Genomic DNA, 26,385 nt, shown 5'->3' on the forward strand with positions numbered 1-26,385 from the left:
TTTGCATAATAGAAGGACAGCAGACAGTTGGGGATTTCCGATGTCACCCGGTGCTAGGAAACGGCGCCGGCGGAAGAGGTGCCGACCGGCCCACTCCAGACAGAATGCCTCCCCCAAGGGTGTAGAGAACGAAGGACGTATCTTCCTCCCCTTCGAGGTCTACAATGGGCCATACCAGGCACTGGTAGACACGGGAGCATCCCAGTCCTGCATTAGCCAAGCAGTCGCCGACTGGTGCCGAGAGAACGGCAGCACTGGCGTAACGACCGACCTATTTGTCGTGATGGCCGACGGTAATAGCGTGCCTCTAGGAGAGGAAATGGAGCTAACCGCTCGAGTGGACGAACAAGAGTTCATCTTCCGAAATGCGGTCTTGCCGACCCTGATCCAGGAGGTGGTGCTCGGGATAAACGCGCTACGAGCGCTCGGAATGGCCCTCAAGATCGGACGACGGCAATGGGGACCGGTGGACGATACCGCGACCATGGAGCTGCCGCCTGGTTTAAGGGGCTGCACGCCGGAGCAGTCACGGACGTTGAAGGTATTCTTCGAGGAGGAACTGCCAAAGTTCGACCAGCCACCGGGAAGAACGCACCTCGCCGAACACCGCATTTGGCTGAAGGAAACTGAGCCAGTGAAGCGCTGCCAGCGACGAAACCCCTTCACACAGGCGATCTTCAACGAGGAGTTCGACCGGATGCTCGCTGAAGGGATCATCGAGTCGTCTATAAGTCCGTGGAGCTCCCCGATGATTGTGTTAAAGAAAAAGGACGGAAAGCCCCGGTTATATATAGACTTCCGGCGAGTCAACGAGGTCACCAAGAAGGACGCTTACCCGTTACCACAGGGCTAAGCAACGCTCAATAAGCTTCGCGAGGTTCGGTACATCTCTACAATATGCCTTGCCAACGGGTACTGGCAGGTGCCCCTCGCCCCGGAAAGCCGTCCGATCACCGCCTTCACCTTACCGGAACGCGGTCTACATCAGTTCCGTGATGCCCTTCGGTCTGCAGTCCGCACCGGCCACCTTCCAACGCCTCCTGGATCACATCATTGGCCACCGCTTGGGACCTCGAGCGTTCGCCTACCTAGACGACATTATCATACTAGGGAGAACGTTCGAGGAGCATCTGGCCAACCTCAAGGAGGTGCTTCAGAGACTACAAGATACGCAGCTGAAGATCAACGCGGAGAAATGCAACTTCTGCCTGACCGAGCTGAAGTATCTCGGGCACGTGGTCACGAGTCATGGGGTGCAGACCGACCCAGAAAAATTGCAGACCATCGATACTACACCCTACGACCCTAAAAGAACTGCAGCGGTTCTTAGGGATGGTATCCTGGCATCGGAGGTTCATCCCGCGATTTGCGGACATCGTCGCGCCTCTTACTCGGCTGCTTCAAAAACGGAAGAAATGGTCCTGGGGCACGGAAGAAACGGAGGCCTTTGAAACATTCCAATAACAGTTGGTCAGCGCACTAGTTTGGCCTGTCCCCACTTCGACCAGTCGTTTAAGCTGCAGGCAGAAACCAGTAACGACAAGCTCGGGGCCGTACTAACCCAGGAGTTAGAGGGGGAAGAACGCGTCATCGCCTATGCGAGCCGCACGCTCAATCCCGCCGAACGGAATTACTTCGTGACCGAGAAAGAATGCCTTGCCGTGGTCTGCGGCATTCAAAAGATGAGGTCATTCCTGGAGGGACACCACTTCACGGTGTTAACCGACCACCAGTCCCTGAAGTGGCTCCAGAAGATGGATTGCCCATCCAGGCGATTGGCCAGCTGGGGAGTGGAGCTCCAGCAGTACGATTTCATGGTACACTACCGCTGATGGGAAACACACTGCTCGTGGACATCTTCTCTTGTCGTCTAAACCGTCTAACCGTCTAACATGGTACGACCGAATGAAACAGGTTACGGAAAGCGAACCGCACCGGTAGTCTGGGTATCGCATAGCCGAAGGATACCCCTACTGGCGCATTCAGGACGCCCATGTTACGGGCGACCATACTGCAGGAGAACTATGGCGCGCCAACAGCAGGACACTTGGGGATACACAGCACGACCACCGATATAATCTGTAAGACTGTATATAATAGCAGGCCTAGGCGGGCGAGCGACGCAGCGCGAGTGGAAGATCGCGTCCCCTGAAAAAAGAGGGGATGTAGCACGTTGGCACGACGGGACAGCGATCGTCTACCCCTACAACTCGCAAGCGCGGAAATGCGGCCTCAGCTACCAGGCGCAACCACCACAAGACCGCGACACGACGCCACCCTAATTAGAATAAGTCGTAATACTAAGTCTAGAATAAGTCGAAGTAAGAGTAAGCACGTAAGACTTGATCCTCGTATACGTAATAAATAAAAACCGCTTATTACCCATTTAACACGGTGTCTTTATTCGACCGACGGCCCGCCCTGGCATACCGACCTGAGCTGGCAATATGATTCTTCCCCCGTTCCACCGGTGACCGCCGAAAGACGGTCACAGCACAACCGAAAAGGGAATAATTGTTCATGTAAAAGGAAACATAAAACGTGGCAGAACTTTTTTTCGTACGAAGTTGTTTTCAAGAAAATTAATTTTGAACATTCGTCAGATACGCGTACAACTGAATAGAACTTGACTATCATTTAATTTCCTTACTGGTTGTTTCTGTCTGTAATAGTATTTGTAAATATTGACAGTGGTATGGTTCGGACAATAAAACAGGTTTTTGCAGATTATCCATTTTTTTGTTGTTACAATTATTGTTGAAAATGTTCCCCCCGTTGTCGCATACAGAGTTCTGCTCGACGAATTAGAGAAGCATAAATGGATGAGTTTCCATGTTTTAATTTTACAAATTCTTGTACAATTTGTAGACCGCTTTAATATGCTCCCACGCTTCTCTAATTTGTCGAGCAGAACTCTGTATGCCACAACAGGGGGAATTTTTTTTAACAATTTTTGTAACAATAAAAAATCGAATAGTCGGCAAAAACCTGTCGTTCGTATTGTTTGAATCATACCACTGTCAATGTTTACAAACACTATTACAAACAGAAAATACTTAATTATATCATGTGTAAATATTAATCACTTTTGAAATTAGTATGTTTTAGAAGTATTAAAGTGATAATTACATTTACACAAAAAAAAACAGTAGCTAATTTATGCATACAGCATTTTCATGCATAAATTCTCAATTAATAACACATCTTCAAAAGAATTAGTGTAAACACAATGCAATTATACATATTATAATTGCTATTATGTATTATTTAAATTATAGTTATTAACAGTTAATTAACTACTAACTATTTAAAATTCATTCTTACTTTTAGTTGGCGGTGAATTCAACAGATCGTTATTGTACAAGCAAGGCTTTCCTGATACTAGGACAGCTGAGAACACATAAATCTACTTTAATCCGAAAATTTTGATTAGTAAAATCAAAATCCATACTTACTTTCTATACGTTTCAACAACAAGCCATTATTAATATAACATTGACCTTCCATTGCTGTACTTAAAAATTTTGCAACCATATCCATATCAGACTCTATAATTAAATCGATATTCTTAGTCGCCGTCCATGTAATAATTACACCGTAATCTTCAATCTGAAAAATGTAATAAAATTAAATTACAAAAATTACGTTGTATTATGTATCACAAGTTTCAGTTACTATTTAATTGCTTCGTACTATTCCAACATTTTTGTATTTCACAGATAGGGTTACTATATTTTTTCACCAGAAAAACAGGACAGGTAAAAAAGAAAAGTTACAGAACGATTTTTTTTTGAAAATGAGTACTTTTATTGTAGTGTTTAAAGAACGACGCAATGAAAAACACAATAGTAACAAGTGCGGCAACGATCTACTTGGGAGCCAAGTCATATTTTTCTGTACATAAAACTTTCTTCAGAAATGGTTCATTATTCTTAATTTCTTCCTTGAATTCCGTAAAAAAATCAAGAAATAAGAAAAGCGGGCCGTATTTGTAAACCGAAAAGGACACCCAGAACGAGGTTTGAAAACCGGGTCGTATGGTAAACCTATTCGTAGACCATGACAGACCTGGTTCTTATAAGTTGTATTTGCTTTTGTTGAATATATCTGTACAATACTATTCGGCGAATAAATAAATTATTAAACAGAAAAATAAGAATTAACCAATTTGAAAATTATAATAGAACTAATTTATATATTTGACTAAAGAATAGTCTAACTGTAATAATTGTGTTTGTGCTCATTCTCAGTGGTGCACAATAATCACACCAATCTGCTAAAAGCATTTAGAAAAAGAACAAATTGAAAATATAAACATTTCATTTGGCTATACTTCCGAAAACCGGTCAAACCCGATTGGGCTGAAATTTTGCAAATAGCTTCATTTTGCATAAAAATAACGTTTGCGAGAAGGATTTTTGGCGACTCGAAAATTTTTTTTTTACCATTTCAATGTCATTCTCTATCTTACCGACAGAGCGGAGAATCGGATTCAACAGTTATTCAGTGCATTCTCCTTATTAATCTCCTAAAATCTATAAAACAGAGATCAACTTAGAAAGAGATATCAGCTTGATACTGGGTATTAGTATTGGTTTTGGGTTAGTTTGGGGCGGGGGGCGCGCGCCCGCTCGCGGGCGCGTAAAGCATGGTAGCGAACCGATGTGAGTTTACACGGGGCCAAGCTTCAATGCATTCTCCTTATTAAATTTGACTCAAATTTTGCGTACAGGATTTTTTAAACACATGTACGAATCGAAGGTCCTGGATCAGGATGAGAAGGCGCTGTTTTATTTTTTATCACACCTATCTTGTGGGTGTTGACAGTCGCGGTCGCTGGGCCCGTGACTCGTGCGCCTGTTCCAGAGATAGAAACAATGTTGCGAGAAACATTTTTAGCCATTTAAGTTAGGATCCAAAATTCACATCTGTGAATATTTATGGCGGTATGAAGTGAAGAAGTCAGGCAGAGACCCATTCGAAACATTATTGAACGATATTAAATATGTATATACAGGAGAATAATAAAGAGAATGTTTGAATAACTGTTGTATCCTATTCTCGACTCTGTCGGTAAGGTAGGGAACGGCATTGAAATGGTAAAAAAAAAATTCGAGTCGCCAAAAATCCTTCTCGCAAACGTTATTTTTATGCAAAATGAAGCTATTTGCAAAATTTCAGCCCAATCGGGTTTGACCGGTTTTCGGAAGTTTCGCCAAGGATCGGTCAATTATGTAGAGATCGCGCATTGTAACTGCCTCCGAGCGGCCACTGAGTAGGTTGTGAGTCAGCCGTGCGTGTGAGAGAGTCCGACCGTCGACGTTCTTTTAATTTGAATCGAAAAACGTACGATCGCACACGTATGAGTATCACGCTAAGCTGTTCCTTTGTATGATACTCGTGCGTGTGCGATCGCATATTTTTCGAAATGAATTAAAAGAACGCCGACGGTCAAACTCTCTCACATGCACGGCCTACTCAGTGGCCGCTCGGAAGCAAAATTATAATGCGCGATATGTAGGTCAGTCTCAAAAGGTGGTGAAGATCAAGCGAATATCTCACCAAGTACGGCACCGCATGACGGACCGACGTCGGGAGCAGCCGAGCTCGTTGGAGACTGTGATGCCAGATCGGGGACGGGTTCCCTCGAGAATTTCCCCCACCTCGCGCACACTACGCCGGAGCTGTGTGTCCGTGAGTTAGCTCCGAAGCGCCGAGCTCACGGACACGCTGCTCCGGCGTAGTATGCGCGAGGTGGGGGAAATTCTTGAGGGAATCCGTCCCCGATCTGGCATCACAGGTTGGAGACTCGGCGGCTCCTCGCTCCCCGCTGGGCCCTGGCTCAGTGGCCGCTCGTTGAGACGACGGGCCGGACGGGCCGAGTCCGTGCCATGTCGAAGTGCAACACGTAGAAGAGTTATACCTGACAAGCAAAGGTCCCGAGGTGTAGCTTCATGATTTGGAAAGAAGAATAAAGCAAAACGAGTTATTTTATGCGATAAAGGAAAGAAAGAGAAAAGTATTAACAATTATAAGGATGAAGAAGAAAATGAAGAAGACTTTTGCCTTGTGTGCTTGTCTCTGTATTTAGAAAGCATATCCAGAGAAATTGAAGTTCAGCGATAAAGTTGTAAACTGTTTGTTAATAATGTTTCTAAGTTTAATTTTGTGTTTAAGACTACAGCATTTATTATTACAATAATGAAATGATATTACTTCCTTAATCGGCTTTTGAATCGGCTTTTTATTGATAAACTTAGCTATCTAAATTTGTGACAACCAACTCAGCTTCGGGGTATATTGTCACAAAATAGTTCCTGCATATAATGCGAATTAGCTCCTAATCTGATTGACAAAATACACAGGACGAATTTTTTTTATAAAGTCGGACGTACGTAGTTTATATTAATCTGAGTCTGAATGAACTTCCCTGCAGCTATAACCCGTAAAAAAATCAAAATAAGAAAATGAGACAACCACACCCGGTCTCCTCTACCTTCAGTATGTGAAGCCCTATCAGACTGCAAAAGCTCATTGAAAAGTCACAGTTACACCTCGGAATCTTCAATTTTGAGTAAGCTAAAGCTAATGACAGAACATTCTCAGCTCAGAAATCCGGCAACGCTGCGGCAGATACGCCACGACAGGTTGCATCTCAGGCCCGTCCAGAGCTTGTCCTAGACCCGGCCGGGGCACGGCCTGCACTCATCCGGAGCCCGGCTCGTCCTCGTTGGCTGTATACACCGACGTTTATGCGTAGTTATACATATGCCGTATGTCGATGCGTTCCAATTGACGACTGTTTTACTTCGTCCGGCGCGATGTGGCAAAGTACCGCATCTGTTTTGCCGTAACGTATTCAGTGGAAAGAGGTGCATTAGAAACAATACAAGTTAAATTTCTGTGGCGACGCATTGCGGCAACACGCCTATCCGTCAAACGGCGCCGCACTTTGTGGAATGCTCACTGATCGAAACTTTACGGGATACTCCGGAAAAACCTACAGTAACTACATAGCATAAATGTAAACACTCGATCCTGATCTCATAATGAAGTGATTAGTACTATATTTTTATAAGCCTGTTAATGAGGGACTGATGATTAAAATTATTACTACTTCTATATAGTATAAAAAATATAACACTTCATTTCCGTCATTGTAGCAAAATACAATGTATTTAAAAGATGTCGATGGACGATGCGTACATTGTAACAAGCACGTCAGGTCTCAATTTCCCGATCCTTGGTGGCTCGAACGCGCGCTAGAAAATTATTCGACGTCGAATATGCCGGTGAATAAAGTTAAAGTTGAAAACTTATTCAACACTGAAATTGAAACGTTTGACAAATAACACAAAATTAACTGTATTCATCGAATAAAAAAATTATTCGTTGTGCGCCGAATAAAGTTAACCGGGGTTATTCGAGCCTCGAATAACGAATAAAGTTAAAGTAACTTTTATTTAATCCGTTATTTAAATATTTTTTTATGTAGTTAATGCCCAACTCTGGTATGTACCTAATTTCTTGAAATACTTTGTATATTGTTATTATAAACGAAAATAAAGCATTCTATTTTATATATTATATTCAAGTAGTAGGTTTAATCATAAGACCCTCATTCACAGGCTGAAAAATTTACAGTATTAATCACCTCATTATAAGATCAAGTGTTTACACGTTTGCTTTACCACATGCATGGAATAATATTCCGAAAGGCACCGGTGGCCAAACGAGATGAAATTTCCGGGGTGTTTTGAAGAATGTCAGAGGACCCATAATATAAAATTTTAGCTTCGTGAATTCACCCGTTTGAAAGATACAGTTACTTTAGGGGAGGCTGCTCATTCAATGTGATCGTTGCAGCGCGTGACGGCCAATAAAATTTGTTTGTTTTCGACGAAGACAGAAAAGAAATAATTGTTGCACGCTGCCGCGCGATGCTTGTAACCACAGTCTCATTTTTAGCATCCCCAAACTCACATTGGATCGCTACTGTAAGGAAGTCGTAACGCTCAATACGAGAATATTGAAAATCACACGGGGCATCGCTCGCCGTCGTCGAAGGCGCGAGGCCCCGTAGGACACGTAAGATGTATATACAATGTAACTTGGATTCTCGATGAATGCCGATGACGTCAGGGGCATCGGCGAGGGTTCGAGGCGCGTAAAAGGAACGAGAGGCATTCGTTTGTACGACTCAGGGTAGTTAGCATCGACGATCCAGAGTTTTCTTTACACTACAATGCATTACGCGCCCCCACGTGCTAATCTAATCCCAACCAATACTCTTACAGTACGCACTCGTTATAAACCCGACGAACGGGGCTGGCGGCGGGCATACGGCGCGTTGTGGACACTATCCTAAGCGGCCAATGCCGCGAGTGAGAAAACCCAAGAGCGAGCGAGAGGGAACGAAAGAGTCGACACGAAGTTGCCGTCGGCTACGAAAGAGAAAAAGCATGATACTTTGTCTCGCTTCTTCTTTCACGAACGGACGCTCTGTCTTTTCGAGCTCGACCCACGTGTGCGACTACATACAATGTATCAGTAAAGAGGCAGAGCATACGCACATGAACGACGAAGCGAGACAAAGTATCATGCTTTCTCTCTTTCATAGTCGACGGCAACTAGAGCTGATCAAGTACCCGGAAAAAGCAAGCCGAGCCTGGCTCGGCTTGAAAAACCGAGCCGAGCCGGGTACCCGAAAGAACCGAGCGGCTCGGATAGAACCAAGTACTTGAATTTTTTTCAAGCGGCCCGAAAGAAACCGGGCGGATTGGATGGAACCGAGCGGATTGAATTTTTCCAAGCGGCCCGAAAGAAACCGGGCGGATTGGATGGAACCGAGCGGATTGAATTTTTCCAAGCGGTCCGAAAGAAACCGGGCGGCTTGGAAAGTAAGCGGGCGGGCCCTGAGAAACCGGGTGGCTTGGAAAGAAACGAACGGTCCGAATGAAGGTCGAGCGGACCGCTCGTTTCTTTCCAAGCCACCCGGTTTCTCAGGGCCCGCCCGCTTACTTTCCAAGCCGCCCGGTTTCTTTCGGACCGCTTGGAAAAATTCAATCCGCTCGGTTCCATCCAATCCGCCCGGTTTCTTTCGGGCCGCTTGGAAAAATTCAATCCGCTCGGTTCCATCCAATCCGCCCGGTTTCTTTCGGGCCGCTTGAAAAAAATTCAAGTACTCGGTTCTATCCGAGCCGCTCGGTTCTTTCGGGTACCCGGCTCGGCTTGGAAACCGAGTCCCGGATTGGTTCGGATTTCAAGCTACCCGAATATTCAAGTACTCGTACAGCTCTAACGGCAACTTCGTGTCGACTTTTTCGTCCCCTCTCGCTCGTTCTCGGGTTCTCTCACTCTCGACCGAAGGATTCCAAGAAATCGTGGGAATAGTCACCAGGCACATGTCCAGTGATGCCAGAACCGTGGGTTTCGCCCACGGGCGTTACCCCCACTCTATGGCCAAGCGTACCCCCATTCTACGACCAAGCGTACCCCCCTTCTACGGCTGTACCGCAGCACACGAGCATACCCGTCCCTCTATCCGTGTGCCGTACGCGCTGCCTGGCCGGCGCTCCCCGGCGAGAATTTGTTTTGCCGACATCGAAGCGCTTGGGTCACAAGCAAAAATCCAAAGTTTAAATCCCGGTGTGGATATTCTACTTTTTTTCTTTAATTATTCTCTAATTTCTCTTTCTATATTCTCAGGAGAATAAAGACTTGAAAACTGTTAATTTACAAACCATTTAGGAAGCTTGATTTGCTGCTAAAGATGCGATTCCCTTCTGGCTTGTACCGCACCACTACAAGCGTACCCTTACCTTCTGCCCGTGTGCCGTACGCGCTGCCTGGCCGGCGCTCTCCACCGAGAATTCATTTTACCGAGTTTCAAATCCCGATGCGAAGAATCTACTTTTTTCATTAATTATTCTCTAATTTCTCTTTCTATATTCTCAGTAGAATAAAAACTTGAAAACTATTAATTTACAAAGCATTTTCGCAGCTGGCTAATGACGATGTTGGTCATCTGCCTTTTTTTATACATAAACAGAGATTTAATATTATACATAAATAAGATTTATTTCTGTTTATGTATAAAAAAGGCAGAAGAGTAACATCGTACATTAGCCATTTGCGAAAAAGCTTTGTAAATTAACAGTTTTCAAGTTTTTGTTCTACTGAGAATATAGAAAGAGAAGATAGAGAATAATTAATGAAAAAGGTAGACTCTTCGCATCTGGATTTGAACCTCGGATTTTTTGTTTGCGACCCAAGCTCTAGGATCTCGGTGAAATAAATTCTCGCCGGAGAGAGTCGGCCGGGCAGCGCGTACGGCACACGGATAGAGGGACGGGTATGCTTGTGTGGTGCAGTACAGGCGCTAGGAGGGGGTACGCTTGATCGTAGAATGGGGGTACGCTTGGTCATAGAGTGAGGATAGCGCCCGTGGGCGAAAACTCACGGTTCTGGCATCACTGCACACATCGTATAGACCAGGGTTGACTACTGGTGTCTCGCGGGCCACCGGGGGCACGTCCGCCTTATTGCCACGCTGAACGGCCCCATCCATACCTACCAGACTCTGACGATCGCAGTCGAAAAGAGAAGGAAAGAAGGAGGAATCCACTGCGATCGTCAGAGTCTGGTAGGTATGGAGGGGGGCCATTAGCGTAGAAGCAAGGCGGAGGAGCCCCCGGTGGCTCGCGAGCCACCAGTTAGTCAACCCTGGTATAGACGAACCGGGTTTATAACGAGTGTGTACTGTACCCGAGACAGGTTGGGAAGTGGAATTCGTTGTGTCGGAATAAGTCAACAGAAATACTGTTAACACGTTGACTGCCCACGATATACGGCGGCGCTTTCCTCGATGCCGAAAACGGCCGATAGGAGTGTACTGTTTTAAAGAAGGGATGATCGCTAGAGCGGCGTCACAGGAGCAAGAGGTGTACTCCGCTCGCGTCACAGGGGCAAGAGGTGTACTCCGCTTGCGTCACAGGGGCAAGAGGTGTACTCCGCTCGCTCCGCCTAACTCCCTCTGTGCCTCTTCGGACATCAGTAGATGTAACAGTTTCGGCGAATAACAGAAATACGTTACCTTAATTGGTTTAACTTTTCAAAACCTGCCAATCAATGAAATAGCAAAACAAACGACACTTCGATTGGCCTTGTCAGCGCCGGGACGTAGCCGCCCGATCGATGTAGTCGGCGTTGGCACGGCCGTCTGTAGTACAGGCCGAAACATAGTGAATTTGGCAACGCTGTCATCAGTCCTATTTGAATTTTTCTGAAGCCTTTCGCGCGTTATGTCACGCCGGCACTGGTACCGGTCGGAACATAGTCATCGGACTGACGGTTGTGCGAAATGCGGTGTTGCATCATAGTGTCCGGCCTGTACTACAGACGGCCATGGCGTTGGTCATAGAAGACAGATCACACCGATCAGTGTGGTCGACAGCCAATGCGTTAAGAGGAGGGACCGTGATAAAGTGATTTTAAAAAAATCGGTAAGGTGTCACAATTATCCCTGTATCTTTTGAACGCATTAATTGCCGAAGCTAAAATTTTATATTTGGGGTCTTTCCACACCCCTCGTAATACCCAAGTTTCATCCCGATCGGCCACTGGTGACTTTCGGAAGTACAGCCCATGTATGTATATAGGAACGTTATTGTATTTTGGCACAATTTTACTTCAATTTGTATATGCTGGGAAATCGCTGTTATTTCAGAACGAATCCACGGGTCAAGATAATATATTATACGTGGTGCCCGGTGCATACGCAGCAAACTTCACCCAGGTGTTCAATAGGTCATTCTGAACAAAAAATTTCATGTACAGTAAAGGTCTTAAAATTATTTTACCGTAATTAAATAGAATTCTCCACTTATTCATTGATTCATAAAATACAGTAATATTAATTCTATGTAACTACAATACAAAAGTAGAAACTAACCTTTAAACAGTATTTCTATTCTTTGCGGTTTCGCAAATAAGTAAAATAACGAAATAACTACAATGTATTGTGTTAAATACGAAAATGCAAACCTATTTCAGGTTTATGAAAAGATATATTACAGTAAGTACCAATAATACCTTTGTAGCTTTTGTTGCAGAAGAAGGTTTATAGCTCTCAAGATCAGCTTCCACAAGAATATAAAGTTTATAGTCTGATTGGAATGAAGTCCCACTATGGTTATTTGTATATATAGGGAAGTATGTTCGGCCATACGGATACGTTAACCAACTTGAAATATCAACGTTTTGCTGACGAAATGACAATTAATTAAACGATCAATCGATAAATGCTACACTACAAATACCATATTTTCTTATATTATCGTTACTGATGCATACTTTTGGATATATAGTGCATAACCTCATGTTATCATGATACCATAGTAATTCCTCGAGTTTAGCATCACCTTTATTTGTACACAAACTAGATGTCATGGACTCGTCAATTTCGCAATCATCCGTGACAGATTTCGATTCTTAAAGTAATAAACAAAATTTTATTACATCTTTCATACAAAAATATTTCTGTATTGTCCTTAAAATAAACAAATATTAAATATACGCGTGTAATATTACTGAAATTTAAATAAAAAATAAGTATCATAAAGTATATTTTAAACTTACGTCAAATTTAACATTTCTCCTAAAAAAGAGGTGCAAAATAAAATATGAAAATTTTTATCACGAATAATATTTTTATACGATTTTCATCACGGATAATATTATCATATAAATTCATAAAAGACAATGTTATTAATTACACTATTTATTTTAAATAGCAATAATATTCACTTAACGCATCGAAACATTTTATTATCCTTATTTATTGAAAAATATAAATAATAATTCAGATAAGAATCACATTTCTCATTAACTCGAAAAGTAAACTGAATACAATAGAATTGTATTTTATAAGCAGGAATTTTATTAAACTTAAACATTTTATATTTGAAATTACAATAACAACAGAATTCAGTACATATAGAACGACATGCAATAAACGTATGAAATCAATAATAAGGCAAATAATATTTATATAGCAATTTTACTTCATGTATTTGTGTCTATGTACATAAATACAATATTAAACTAATTAATAGTAAATTACAAATACAATAAAACTAATACTTCAAATTTTCGGAAAACGAATGAAATGTTTCTACTTATGATAAAATAAAATTAGAAAGATACACATACAACAGAACCTAATTCATTCTAATATGTATATAAAAATCATACAAGAAACAGATAAACGCTTTTTTCATCCTATAAACAAAAAAGTATTTGAGTAAAAGTTATGCATCTTATTAATGTAATAATATATTAATTATAGAACACATAATCTATAATCTGATTATATGATAATACTAAGGTTTTACTATTTACATAGAATTCAAGTTTGTTTGTTATTCAGTTTTCCGTACACTAATCGATACTCTAATAAATCTTAACCCATTAATGGTGACGTATTTCAAATGAAAATCGCTGTGTGCGGAATGGTATTCGCCTGTCGGTGTCGGTCAGTGCGGGATAGTACTATGTAGAACTTTCGTAAATAATATTTTTTCGTATTTCTGAACATAACGAAAATTTTGTTGACAAAGTTACTGCCCCACCCTGTATTGTGTATATCTAAGTAGACTCCGGATCGCCGCACATAGGTATCTGACGTCCAGCGTGGCGTGGAAAATAGCTACCAGCGTAGCTATTTTAGAATAGGGACAGCTACGGCCGTAGCTATTTTAGAGTGGGGACGGCTACCCACGTCCACGCATGCGCGCGATGACGTCCCGACCGTCGAACCAATTAACGCTAAGATGAAAATCGCTGGAAAATTCGCCGACGCCAGCGCCAAGCTAAGCCAAGCGGCATGAAGCCAAGTGAGGCCGCGGCCAACCAGCGTCGCCGGGGAATCGGTTGTCGACGCTGGTTGGCTGCGGCCTCACTTGGCTTGGCGCTGGTGTCGTTTCGTTTCTCATCTTGGCGTTGATTGGTTCGCGTTCACGCCACTTGGCTTGGCATGGCGCTGGCGTCTGCGAATTTTCCAGCGATTTTCATCTTGGCGTTGATTGGTTCGACGGTCGCGACGTCATCACGCGCATGCGTGGACGTGGGTAGCCGTCCCCACTCTAAAATAGCTACGGCCGTAGCCGTTCCCACTCTAAAATAGCTACGGCCGTAGCCGTTCCCACTCTAAAATAGTTACGGCCGTAGCTGTTCCCACTCTAAAATAGCTACGCTGGTAGCTATTTTCCACGCCACGCTGCTGACGTCCGTACCTAGCGAACGGTTTCCTATGCCGTATATTCTATACCAAGCCTGCCCTTTAGGGTGCAAATATCTCCTTAAGTTCTGGGACCCGGGCAACAGCCGAGCGCAGAACGGTTACGTTGCTAACCACAGCAGGGGCTGCGGGAGAACTACAAGACTGTGCGTGCGTCCATACTGGCTCTTACCACATGTCTATATAGCTGGGCCTCACGCGTATGGGCGCACACACACTCTTGTAGTTGTCCCAAGACCTCACAACGGTTAGCAGAACATGAGGAGGTATTTGCATCGTAAAGGGCAGGAATGGTGTAGGCTCATACCCGTAGGGTAGGATCCCATAACTGAGATTCTTGGAGGCCCCAGTGTTCGCTACCAGAGTAGTTTGCTACATGTCCCACTTTTTTGTTACATTTACATTTTTACTTGAATTGTTTATAAAACTGTGTCATTTTTTCCAGTGTGCTTTTTTTCGCACTTTGTATAAATTTTTATTTAAATCACTTTTGTTTATTTTGTCATTTTATTCTCTTCAAAATTATGTACGCATAGTATATTGATGAAAGTAATAGGGCTTTCAAGTATTTTTGTTTAAAAATAAATAAAATCAAGGCTACGCAACTACAGAAAATGTAAAGATATATTTCACAATTTTCCTGTCGTCGCGTCGCGAAGGAGGTCGCAAGTCAGCTGAAAATTATTTGTAGAAAATATCCGTGAAGAGTTGAAGTGCAAATGTAATTTCAATTGAATATTTTAACTGTTATTTGATTCTATCGATTTGTAGAAAATGAAAAACGCTGATTAGCAACGGATAAGGAACTTTTTGATAATCAGTGTCTGGTGTGAGTGGAACTGTTCAATTTTATTCCGGCCAATTATATAATAATATTTATTAATCGTTAATAAAATCCTGTTTACTTTTCCAATTCCTAAAATGTAGAACACTGAGGCTCCAACAGTACCAGTTATTGAAGCCTACATATACGAGCCTACACGCACACTATGTACTACAGATTTCATTATGTACAGTATCATTGGCTTTGAGCTCCTCTCTCGCCCGGCAAACAGCATGGTCGCTCGTGATCCCAACCAGCCAGCTGGCCATGTCTGTGTTAAGCTATCCAGAGTCGATAGAGACACTTTTACTCCAAGACTAATTATACTTTCGGGACACCACTTACTAATACGCTAGGCCGATCCCGCTTGGACACCAATCCTACATATGGAAAACACATTGTTTTCGTTTTTGAAAACCTCCAACCTCATGTCATCCCTTCATTAGAAATTTTATTCGAAGATCATCAAAACAACGAAGAATTGGTGTTACAGTATCAGCACGCGTCAGACTGAACAATTCCACAATAAATTTCGATGAACAGTGTCGAGATTAGGAGAGAATTCGATCCTTTTCATGTTTGCTTACGTCAGGTATTACGCGAATGGAGTAATTTGTCAGGACCCCATTTTATTATACGTTATGTTTTTTTTATCAAGTGAAGTTTAATAACAGGAGGCAATGAAATCGACACAATCACCATTATAAAACTCAAAAAAATCAACAGTGGTATATATTCTACCACTCTATTTCATATTGTCACCACAAGGGATTTGATGTAGGGGGAGGTGGGGCACTTTGATGCAAGGGGCACATTGATGCACCAACCATATTTAACACTCGACAAACGTTATTCATGCTGCGACATCACTAAGACGTGCCTAGACATGTGTGAACAAAACAGTTGCGACCACGCTGTCCGCCATTTGACCTTTGTCGTTTGACGAGAGCAGGTGTGTTTTTTAGCACGACCAACTAAAAAATTACGTGAAGTGTGAAAGTGTTCCAAAGTTGTTTTACGTCATTTAGTTAATATTTAAAAATACCAAAGGTAAGTTATTCTATTTAGTAATCAGAATTGCACGTGACTTTTAAATAAGTTCAGTGGTTTTATAAATAATTCTTAGTTTCTTGAAAATGTTCGCTGGGGTACTTTGATACACTAAGACAGGGGGCACATTGATATGCATCAAAGTGCCCCACTAGTATACAATAGTGTCCCAATATACAAGTTTGCATGAAATCTGTAAACTAGTTATTCTGTTTTCCAGAAAATGGTGCGAACGTACAAAGCTAAGACTGATAGAGGAAGTATTAATGAGGAGAATGTAAAGACTGCTATATCCGAAGTTGTATCGAAAAGATTGTCTATACGGAGGGCAGCTGACAAATACAAGATCAAGGCTGCCACTTTGCAACATCGCATTGAAAAATTTCGAAAAACTGTTGAAGAAAATGAAGCGTCATCTTCTAGTAAATATGGGTCCAAGTACACTGTTGCACAGGTTTTCTCAACTGAACAAGACAAGGCGTTTACTGAATATTTACTGAACTGTAGTAAAATGCACTACGGGCTGTCTTTGCAGCAAGTCTTGGTTTTGGCTTATGAATATGCAGAGTTCTTGGGATGTAAATATCCGGAATCCTGGAAAAAAAATCGATGTGCTGGAAAAGATTGGGCGGCAGGATTTAGAAAGAGGAATCAGGATGTAAGCCTCAGGAAGCCAGAAAATACGAGCGCAGCAGGAAGTTTTGCATTTAATAAAACCGCAGTCACTGAATTTTTTGACAATTATGAACGTGTAATAACGCGCTACAAATTTACACCTGATCGTATAATAAATTTGGACGAAACTGGGATTAATACAGTCTTATCTGCACCTAAAGTTTTGGCTGACAAAAAACAGAGACAAATAGGACAAATAGTATCAGGTGAACGAGGAGAACTGGTAACATTCTGTGGTATAGTTATTGCAACAGGCACTGCTCTTCCTCCTGTGTATATCTTCCCACGTGTCCACTTCAAATAGCATTTTTTACATGGTGCTTCGGAAGGAAGTCTAGGTTTGGCAAACAGAAGCGGCTGGATGACTGCAGAATTGCGCACTCAAGTTCTAAGACATATTCAGCGCCATACTTTATGCACCAAGGATAATCCCATTCTAATCATATGTGACAACCATAAGTCTCATATTTCAATCGAAGCGGTCAACTAATGTCGTGACAATGGTATTGTCTACTTGTCTCTACCACCACACACGTCACACAAATTACAACCTGTGCACGTCAGCGTTTTTGGACCTTTTAAAGGCAAACTAAAAATCGCTTTTAACGATTGGCACATTCGAAATGTAGGAAAAACTTTGTCCATGTGTAACATTGCCGAACTAACAAAATTAGCTTTTCTGGAATCTTTTAACCCAAAGAATATTACAAGTGGGTTTTTAAAACCGGGCATTTGGCCATTTAATAGATTTGCGTTTGGAGATCACGATTTCGCACCAATAGAAATATTTGATACGAGTTCTCAAGATATTGCTGACGTTACGGATGTGACAAATGAAGAAAATACACAAGAACTAGGTTTTGTGGACGTGGACATTAGCCAAAATGATGAGGTTACTGAAAACTGTGAAGAATACAAGATACCAATTTTTGAAGCTGACTCCCTTGGAAACCGATTGGAAGAGGATTTAACATTATTTCCTAATGTCGTTTCACCAGCCTCTACGCCAATATTGTCCCCTGAAGTCGTTAGACCATATCCAAAAAAGGTCATTGGTAAAAACACTTCTTCATCGAAGAAAGGAAGAGAGAAAGGGAAATCGAGAGTCTTCACTGATTCCCCCGAAGAAGATAGATTACAGAGATTGCACGAAGAGAAGGAAAGGAACCAGCAAATTAAAATGATAAAGCAGAAAACAAAAGAGTTGAAAACGGCAAAAAATTTATTGGGTTTAACGGAAACTAAAAAAACTAAGAAGAAAAGATGTCGTCGTTCACAATCTGACTCCGATACCAGTCGGAATGAATCTGTGAAATTGAGTGATGATGACGACGAAGATTTTGAAATTGCATCCGATCCAGATATAAATTTTTATGTTTCCAATCCTACAAATATAAATGTTGGAGATTTCCTACTCATTAAATTTGAAAAGAAAAAAACTGTTGTTTATTACGTGGCCAAAGTCGTTTCTAAATATGATATGACTGATTATCAAATATCATATCTCAGGAAAAAACCAGGATCTTGTATGTTTGTTTCCCCTATTGTAGAGGATAAGGCAAGCGTTGATATCAAGGATGTTGTTTTGCAGTTGCCAAAACCAAATTTCTCAAACAGCACATCTCGAACATCATCTCTTTACACTTTTTCTAAATATTATTTTGTTTATATTTTTATTTTTTGACTACTTAATGTGAGTTCCTATTTTTTAAAGTTTTCCTAAAGTTTATTTTTAAATAGATAGGTGTTTGAGGAAAGATTAATATAAGTTTTGATGTTTTGTTAAAAAAACCTGCCATAAAGTGTCAAGTGTGAAACATTGTTAGTTTTGATACGTAATTTAGATTTTAAGTAACAAATTCTAATTCTACTCATTATGATCTCTCACAATAAAAACGGTGTTTTTCATTAAATTCTTGTAAATAATTACCATTCTCATACAATTTACGCTTTGTATCAAAGTGCCCCACCCAATGTATCTAAGTGCCCCGTAGGTGGGGCAGAATGATACAAAACCCATTTTTTACTCAAGTTATTATATTCTCATTATCTTCTAACTTTAATGATTCTTTTGATTGCTACTATAATATTGATTAGTTATGACATGCATAAAGCAAAATTTTTTTTTATTTTACTCATTTTTGTTGCATAACATATGAGATTCAGTTTTTCTGCATCAATCTACCCCACTTCCCCCAATGGTGTGACATTCTTAACACCTGCTTATTCAATTCCTACTTCTTTTATAAAAATCAACTTCTCCTTCCTGCAAGGTCTTGCGGGGTACAGTGAATATACATATAAACTTACGTCTGTAATGATATGCATGCTTATGATGAACATATAACGTATGTCTATAATAGTACACATTTATATACAAGAAGCAAAAAAATCAACATATATGCGAGGTGGAACTCTTGTTTAAAAGTTCTCGTTTTCAATCTGCAGGGAAGAAGGGTTGGAGTGCTCAACATGTGGAAAACACCAAAACTTTCTTCCCATCTGTTTGTCGAGATTCTTATAATGCACTTGAAAAGTGCGTGACTTATTGTTAGCTTGACTAGAAAACGCTCGAGTCCTCAAGGGTCATGAATTCGACTTTTCAATCCAACAATAAGTTCCATGCACCCCTTCCACAAAAACAGAATAAAGGTTCTCCACTTTCTTCCCCACCAGAAAGAACCCTAAAAGCTTATCCAATTTAAAAGTTTTGTACAAATAAAATTATTTTCTTATCGGCATTCAACAATATGTAAGAACTTCTAACGTAGTATATACCGATATACAAAGTGCAAAATAATATGAAATTATAACATAATTAAAGACTAGATATATAAAGATACAAGACATTGAATTAAAATAATATAAGATGTTAGTAAAAATGTACGGATTTCAGATTATAGTACAATTGTAAATAACTGGTAGAGCGCCTAAAAAGAATCAGAAAATGTTAACTAACGCGTGACTAAACACTAATTGCTTCACCAATAACAAATAATTTTTCTTACAAGACAATAGTATTTTATGAGGATACTTTTCGCAATAAAAATGTTTAATATATGACCCATCCATTACCATGCGCACTTAAATTTGTTTTCTCCATTTCCACTCAAATGGTTTCTTAAAATTGTTACTAACGAAATAGTATAAGAATAAAGAGATACAATATTTCCTCATTAGCGACGCAGAGCCCTAATTCCGCGTATTCGTTTCTCGCTTCTTTCTGGCCGGAAGGGGGAGCGAGATGGAACACTGCGTGCGCGATGGTCGCAAGCGCTTACCGTGGGCACGAAAACCTCTTCGCAAAATCTTGACGCAGGCCCGTCTCAAATCTTTTTTGCGCCCTAGGCGAACTTGTCAAATTGCGCCCTTTATTATAATACATTTATTTGAGTTTATTGATGACCTTACTCTGAATTTTTATTCGTAGTTTAAAACAGTTGCTGTGCAATTTGTAATATTTTATTTTAAAGCATATTTTCAACAATACCATTATGCACCTCTTGTCGACTTTCCGCCCTAGGCAGTGGCCTAATTTTGCTTATAGGGACAAGTGAAGCTTACAGGCAGAGATCAGTATGTACATAGCCAAAGAAAGTACGTATATAACGCGTCTTAGACTAAATAAATCATTTATACTTTTGAAAAATGAAATTCTAATATTTTCTATTTTATGTACATATTTGTAACAACTATGTCAAATTTCCTAAATGAAAGAAAGACCAATCTCGACGTCCTTCGTACAATTATGTATGTGCTCCGACTGCGTATGAATTGTTGCTTGGTTGCTGATATATACAATTGTTTTTGCGAAGCGGTTTCGTGCCCACGATACGCGCTTGCGACCATCGCGCACGCAAAGGACAGAGTGTCAGGCGTCCGAAAGACGGAGCGAGAAAAAACATCAACATGTCGTCCGTCTCGTACCGTCGTCGCTCGCTTTCAGTGCCAATCGCACACTCTCGTTCCATCTCGCTCTCGCTTTCGCCGGACAAGAGTGAGACAAAAGTGGTGGGGATAGCGAAAAGTCGGTATCGTGTACACAAAATCGAGGCGCTAACGAGGAAATACTGTAGTGACTTTAAAGTAATGTAATAACTGATGGCACACTAAACACTTAAGATATTATGCACTGTATAATACCGTATGTTTAATGATATTAATTCATAAATTAGAAAATTGAAAATTTTTTAGGCATATCAGTTTTAGACATCTGTTTATTAAGATTTCATTGCTCTCTCTTACAATTCATGCAGTTGTAAGGTGGGCGTTAATGTAACTTTAAAGCATCTAGTACATTTTCATACACATACTACTTATTACATATGATGCAAATAATTTCTGAATTGTTACAATTGTTCAGTTAATAACTAAACGCATTGAGAAAGTAATTAAGTAACATAAAAATTCAATTCTCTATGCGTTTCATTACTACAAAGTGATAAAGCTAGTGCAAGAAAATGTAATCAACTTATGTATAACTGATGTAGAGTGGCAATATTATACTTACATAATAATGCAATTATACGTTACATAGATTGAATATTGGCAAAACTAAAGATGAAAATATTTTAAAGAAGTGGCAAATGATACCGACGATAAGCTCTACCACAGTGTTTCCCAACTTTTTTTGAGTTGCGATCCCCTTTTATTAAGGTAGGGTAAATTCAATAAGGTAAAGAAAAGACATTAAAAATAAGTATTTCAGAATATAATTCTAACTTATTATTAAAATAATATAACACCTCCAGAAAACACATCACGACCCACTACTCTAACATATATTTTACAAAATTGAAGATCTTAAGTTCTGATCTAACATAATTCTGTATTACTTTCTTTAAGTTTTAGATAAGTTCTTGAGAAACGTATAGAATCTTAATCCTAATAAATTTTATGTACATTAACAAGAAAAGGTGACAGCAGAATGATCACAAATTTTAAAACGTTCCATGCGTGGTGAACCTACGGCGATACACGATATTTATTGGAAGTTAATCTTTCACTGAACACTCTGAAGAGACAAACATATTTTTCAATTCAATATTTAAAAAAAAAAGAAGAGAACCTGAAATTGTGAAAATTTTCACATAATTGCTGCTTCTCTATGACTTAATATTGCAGCGCAATCTTTTTGTCACCTTCTAACAAAGTCCAAATGAAATCCTGACATTCCACGGTGACACGGAACCTGTTGACCAACTTTTTCTGGTAAATGTAGAACAAATATAACTGATTTGTGCTAATGCAAATCGCACACTATGTATTTACAAAAATATTTAACATTAATATCTGATAAACTGAAGCTTTACTACTTAAGGGGGTATTCACTCAAAAGTGAATGAAAAATGGGCAATCTTTATGAATCGCTTTCTTCCACACCAAAAGGTTCACGCGCTTGTTGTTTTGTACATTCATTTAATAATGTTTTAGAAACATTTTAAGACAAAGGTTTTTAATGTACAACTGTTCCCGACAATGTCACCTCTACGGTTGACATAATTGTGCCTGTTCTGATCATAAAAAAAAAAAACTTATTTTAATCAGTAAACTTGCTCCTACCGTCTGTAAGTACCACAATCATTTATTGGATTAGCAAAAAAATAGTGGCCCATTGAAAAAGAAATTGCATTTGTGATCACATTTTGTAGTTTAATGTGTTACAAAACATAGATATATTGGTAATATTTGTATAATTCTCTTAGTGACAATAAAGATATATACATATATATGTATAGAAGTATGCAGAATTTGATGTGAATTGGCTAATTAGTTTCTGAGAAATCCTGTGTACCAATTTGAAAAACATAGTTTAAAAAAAACGCGTCTAAAACTTGAAATTGCATTTATCTTGCACATTGAGGATAGTTTTGAGTATTTTTACTTCAGTATCTATTCTAGGACTATCCGGAATGTTCGACAACAAATATACTGGGTTCATCCTGAGGAAAACTTTTTTCGCGCAGGGATGATTCTGAGAGGGCGCTGATTGGTTCGACTCCCCACTTAACCGCCTACGTTTTTCTCCGTCTTACCGCCTGTTACCTCTTTGTCAACCGTTCCACACGACGCCTTCAAATAGATGGTCATCCGTTAAAACTGCAACCTACGCGCGCGCGAACGGGTAAAATGGCAACAGCGCCTCACGGACGCATTCTAGTACAACCGTGCACCAGCCCCGCGTTCGGAGAGCTGCAAGCGACCACTGGACAGCAGTGATGCCCAAACTTGGAAAGTTTAGGATGGTCTCTTTGTCGACGCGTCACTTGGTCACCCTTTTCCGGGACACCCTGTGACAGGGGCAGAGCTATAAAATTTATTACGGCAGGCAGTACTAGAGGTCTAGCCTGGTCGTCTGCGTTGCAGATGTTTACATTTCAGGGTTAGGCCCAAATTTTCGTCAACTGTTTAGATGGGACTTGACCTTGAGTATTGCCAGATGCACGTTTGGGGAAATCGAGCCGCCACGCCGGCGACGTTTTCCCACCACGGTGTTGCTTCACCCACTGTTTTCAAGCGACCAATAGCAACCGTGATTTTCTCACCCCGGTTTTCGTTAACAGCCAATGATTGGGCTTTGTAGTTTTCTTTGGAAAGTATGTACGCCTCGCAGGCAGATAGAAACTAGCTTTGAATAAAGACACAACGTTCATGAAAGTTAGACTTGTACACAATTATTTTCCCTTATCCATCAAAAGGGATGATCCTTCGAGTGAAGCTTTATAGTCGGCACATCACGTGCAAAATCTAACAACACCCGAACGATCTGAATGATCAACCACGGGTATTGACACTCTATCAAATTAACGTCGCAAAGAGCTATTGGGAATTTCCCGACCCAGGTAATCGAGGCGCTCGTTCCGCTTTTATAATCGGTTTACTACTCGCACCCCAGATTACTGTAATAAGGTTTGAAACTAATGTCGACTGGTCTTGTACCACCTTGAATTTTAAAAAGAGCATTAAATACAGTATCAAATAAACAGTTTGCAAATGCTTTTCACAACAATTATGGTTAAAAAATTGATAAAAGAAAAATGAAGTAATCGTAAAATATCTTAAATTATCCATCATTAAGAGGGAATAATTTTTTCTCATTTTGCGGCGCAAATTGCATTCCAGTAACTTTTATAGTTCAAAAGTTATACGAAAAAGGCCCCAAATTCTTCAACCCGGGCCGGGAAATTTCGAATAGCCCTTTGCGACGTCACTTTGAAAGAGACCATTCTAAAATTTTCGAAACTTGGGCATCACTACTGTCCAGCGGTCACTGGTAACCCTACGAATACCGGGCCGGTGAATGGTTGTAGTAGAATGCGTCCGTGAGGCGGTGTTGCCATTTTTCTCTGTTCGCGCGCGCGTAGGTTGCAGTTTTAACGGATGACCCTGTACACAGTGGCACAATTATTTCCGAATACCCACAGCAACCGCCTGCATTTTAAAAAAATTGTTTTGCAGTTGTTTTGAATGAACTTGTGTTTATTTCAGAGACCATAATTGTTATAACCTAAATTTTAAAAGTTATGGTTATATGCTTTAAATGTTTTTGGTTATGAATAACCATTATCGATGACGGATATCGTTTTTAGTTACGAATAACCAATTTTAACAGTTTCATTCGACCCCTGCCAGTAGGACATTTCTTTTTTTAAAGGGACTCCATAAAACCAAATACAACTCATGTAATTTTAATTATTTTTACTTCAAAAAAATAATTTACATACTTTAAATATCAATAAATATGTGTGCAAAAACCGTGTACAAAAATCTTATCGTTCCTTTGAATATAAATCCTTAAAAAGACGTAATAAATGGCATTCTAAATAGACTGTTTAGAACACCTCCTTAAGGGGGTAGACACGGGTAATGCAGCGCGCTGTATACCGACACAATCTGGCCCGAAACATGGGTTCGGGATTTTTCGTTTTTCGTCCTTATATGAGCAGATTTGGGGCTGGGCGAGGTCTCATTCGAAAGGGGAAGGTTCAATGCGGAGCGCTCTGCTCATGGTTCAACGAGATTGTGTTGATATGTAATAATATCAGTGTCCAAAGTAAAGCAAAAGTCGACAAAATATACCCGCAGAATCCAAGCATTTTTAGGTCACTAAAAGAGTTTTGTGACTCAAACGGTGAGCTGAGCGCTCCGCATTGAATCTTCTTCTTTCGAACGAGACCTCTCCCAGGCCAAAATCTGCTCATATAAGAACGAAAAACGAAAAATCGTGACTACATTCCCAAATCAGAGTTCCGCCATATTGGCGATAATACAAAGCAAGTCACGTGACAAATTTAGTTGAGGTAGTAGATACGAGATGGCGCCTACTCGGGAGGACTGCCAACGTGGATTCATAGCAAAACTGAAGCGATAGCTGGATATACGAGCCACAATAAAAGCATGATGGAGTCAATGTATGCATTTTCGGACGATTGTAGGTTAGGTTATACTTATTTTAGGCATACATTGACATAGGAACTGCTGGGAATTGTATACATTTACTAAATTAACGCTTTTATCGTTACATATACATCACTTGAAATCGCTGTCGTATTTATGTCATAGTAATTCAGGCAGTTAGAACAACAACGGACTAACCTACATTAAAAAAAAATTTCCTATTGTACATCGATGGCTTACAATTAGTGCACACATATTGTATGTCCACTTTTAGCGTTTTTGAGAAAAACAGGTTCAAACATTCAATGGTACTTTATAATTACATAAATACTTTTTGCATTATTGTAATATAGGTATCACTGAAAGTATGTAATTAGTAGTATAAGTTAAAATCTGCAAAATTATAATAATAACTCGACAATAATGCTTGGAAGTTGGACATGCTATTGTAACCAAGTACAGAGGAGGACATACTATACTGAATGATATTATATAAAAATGAATGAAAGGAATAATACTGGAAATAATCTCATTTCAATATTATATTTATTTTTAAAGTAACAGGAATAAAAAAGTAATTCGCGGTAGATATAGGAAGACTTTCTTTCCTTATTCAGAATAGAATACAGAAATAGCAAACAGTTCCCTCTCGCGTTCACCGGGTAATCGTCGATCTATCGGTATTACCATTTCTGTGCAGAAAAAAATGCTGTAATACCGACCTGCCGAATCGGCCAGGTCACGTGACGTGTCTACCCCCTTAACTGATGTTATATTTGTTCTGAACCAAAGAACTACCGGGTAGATATACTGCACCCCTGCAGTGTTTACATTGACATCGGTCACGTCCCGCCCTTGGAAGGGCAGGGAAACCGGCAAGTAAAGCGCTACGAGCAATCGCCTGCGTCGGGCCCGTAAACAGTAGTGGGGGCTGCGCAGATCGGTCGCAAAACGGTATGGGCGTTTGATTTTTCTTAGGATAAACCCAGTATAGCAGAAAATGAAAATGGCTGATTCTATGTGACAATGTAAGACGAAAATTAAGAGTAACAAAATTACGGTGCAGGCTTGGTGTATCAGTTATTAATGTATAAAAATTAGGGTCAGAAACGCCTGCAGTAAATAACCAATTATTAAAGAA

At 40.4% G+C, this 26,385-nt stretch overlaps 1 protein-coding gene across 8 annotated transcripts in view; it reads right to left on the reverse strand.

Moving 5' to 3' along the window:
- The window catches only part of Hcs (holocarboxylase synthetase-like protein), a 73,616-nt gene that overhangs the window by 39,466 nt on the left and 7,765 nt on the right, over positions 1–26,385 (reverse strand). For 4 of the 8 annotated variants that reach the window (XM_076825709.1, XM_076825707.1, XM_076825712.1 and 1 more), the window contains 4 exons: positions 12,355–12,491; positions 12,094–12,264; positions 3,456–3,609; positions 3,325–3,390 (listed from right to left, as the gene is read on the reverse strand). The exons of 1 other annotated variant lie outside the window; for it this stretch is intronic. In XM_076825709.1, the coding sequence (XP_076681824.1) occupies positions 3,325–3,390; positions 3,456–3,609; positions 12,094–12,264; positions 12,355–12,491 (528 nt within the window). The remainder of the gene's footprint in view (positions 1–3,324; positions 3,391–3,455; positions 3,610–12,093; positions 12,265–12,354; positions 12,492–26,385) is intronic. 3 more of the 8 variants (XM_076825711.1, XM_076825713.1, XM_076825715.1) reach the window with 2 other exon arrangements.

The sequence above is a fragment of the Andrena cerasifolii genome, chromosome 13 (genome assembly GCF_050908995.1).
Source record: "Andrena cerasifolii isolate SP2316 chromosome 13, iyAndCera1_principal, whole genome shotgun sequence".
Lineage (NCBI taxonomy): Eukaryota > Metazoa > Arthropoda > Insecta > Hymenoptera > Andrenidae > Andrena > Andrena cerasifolii.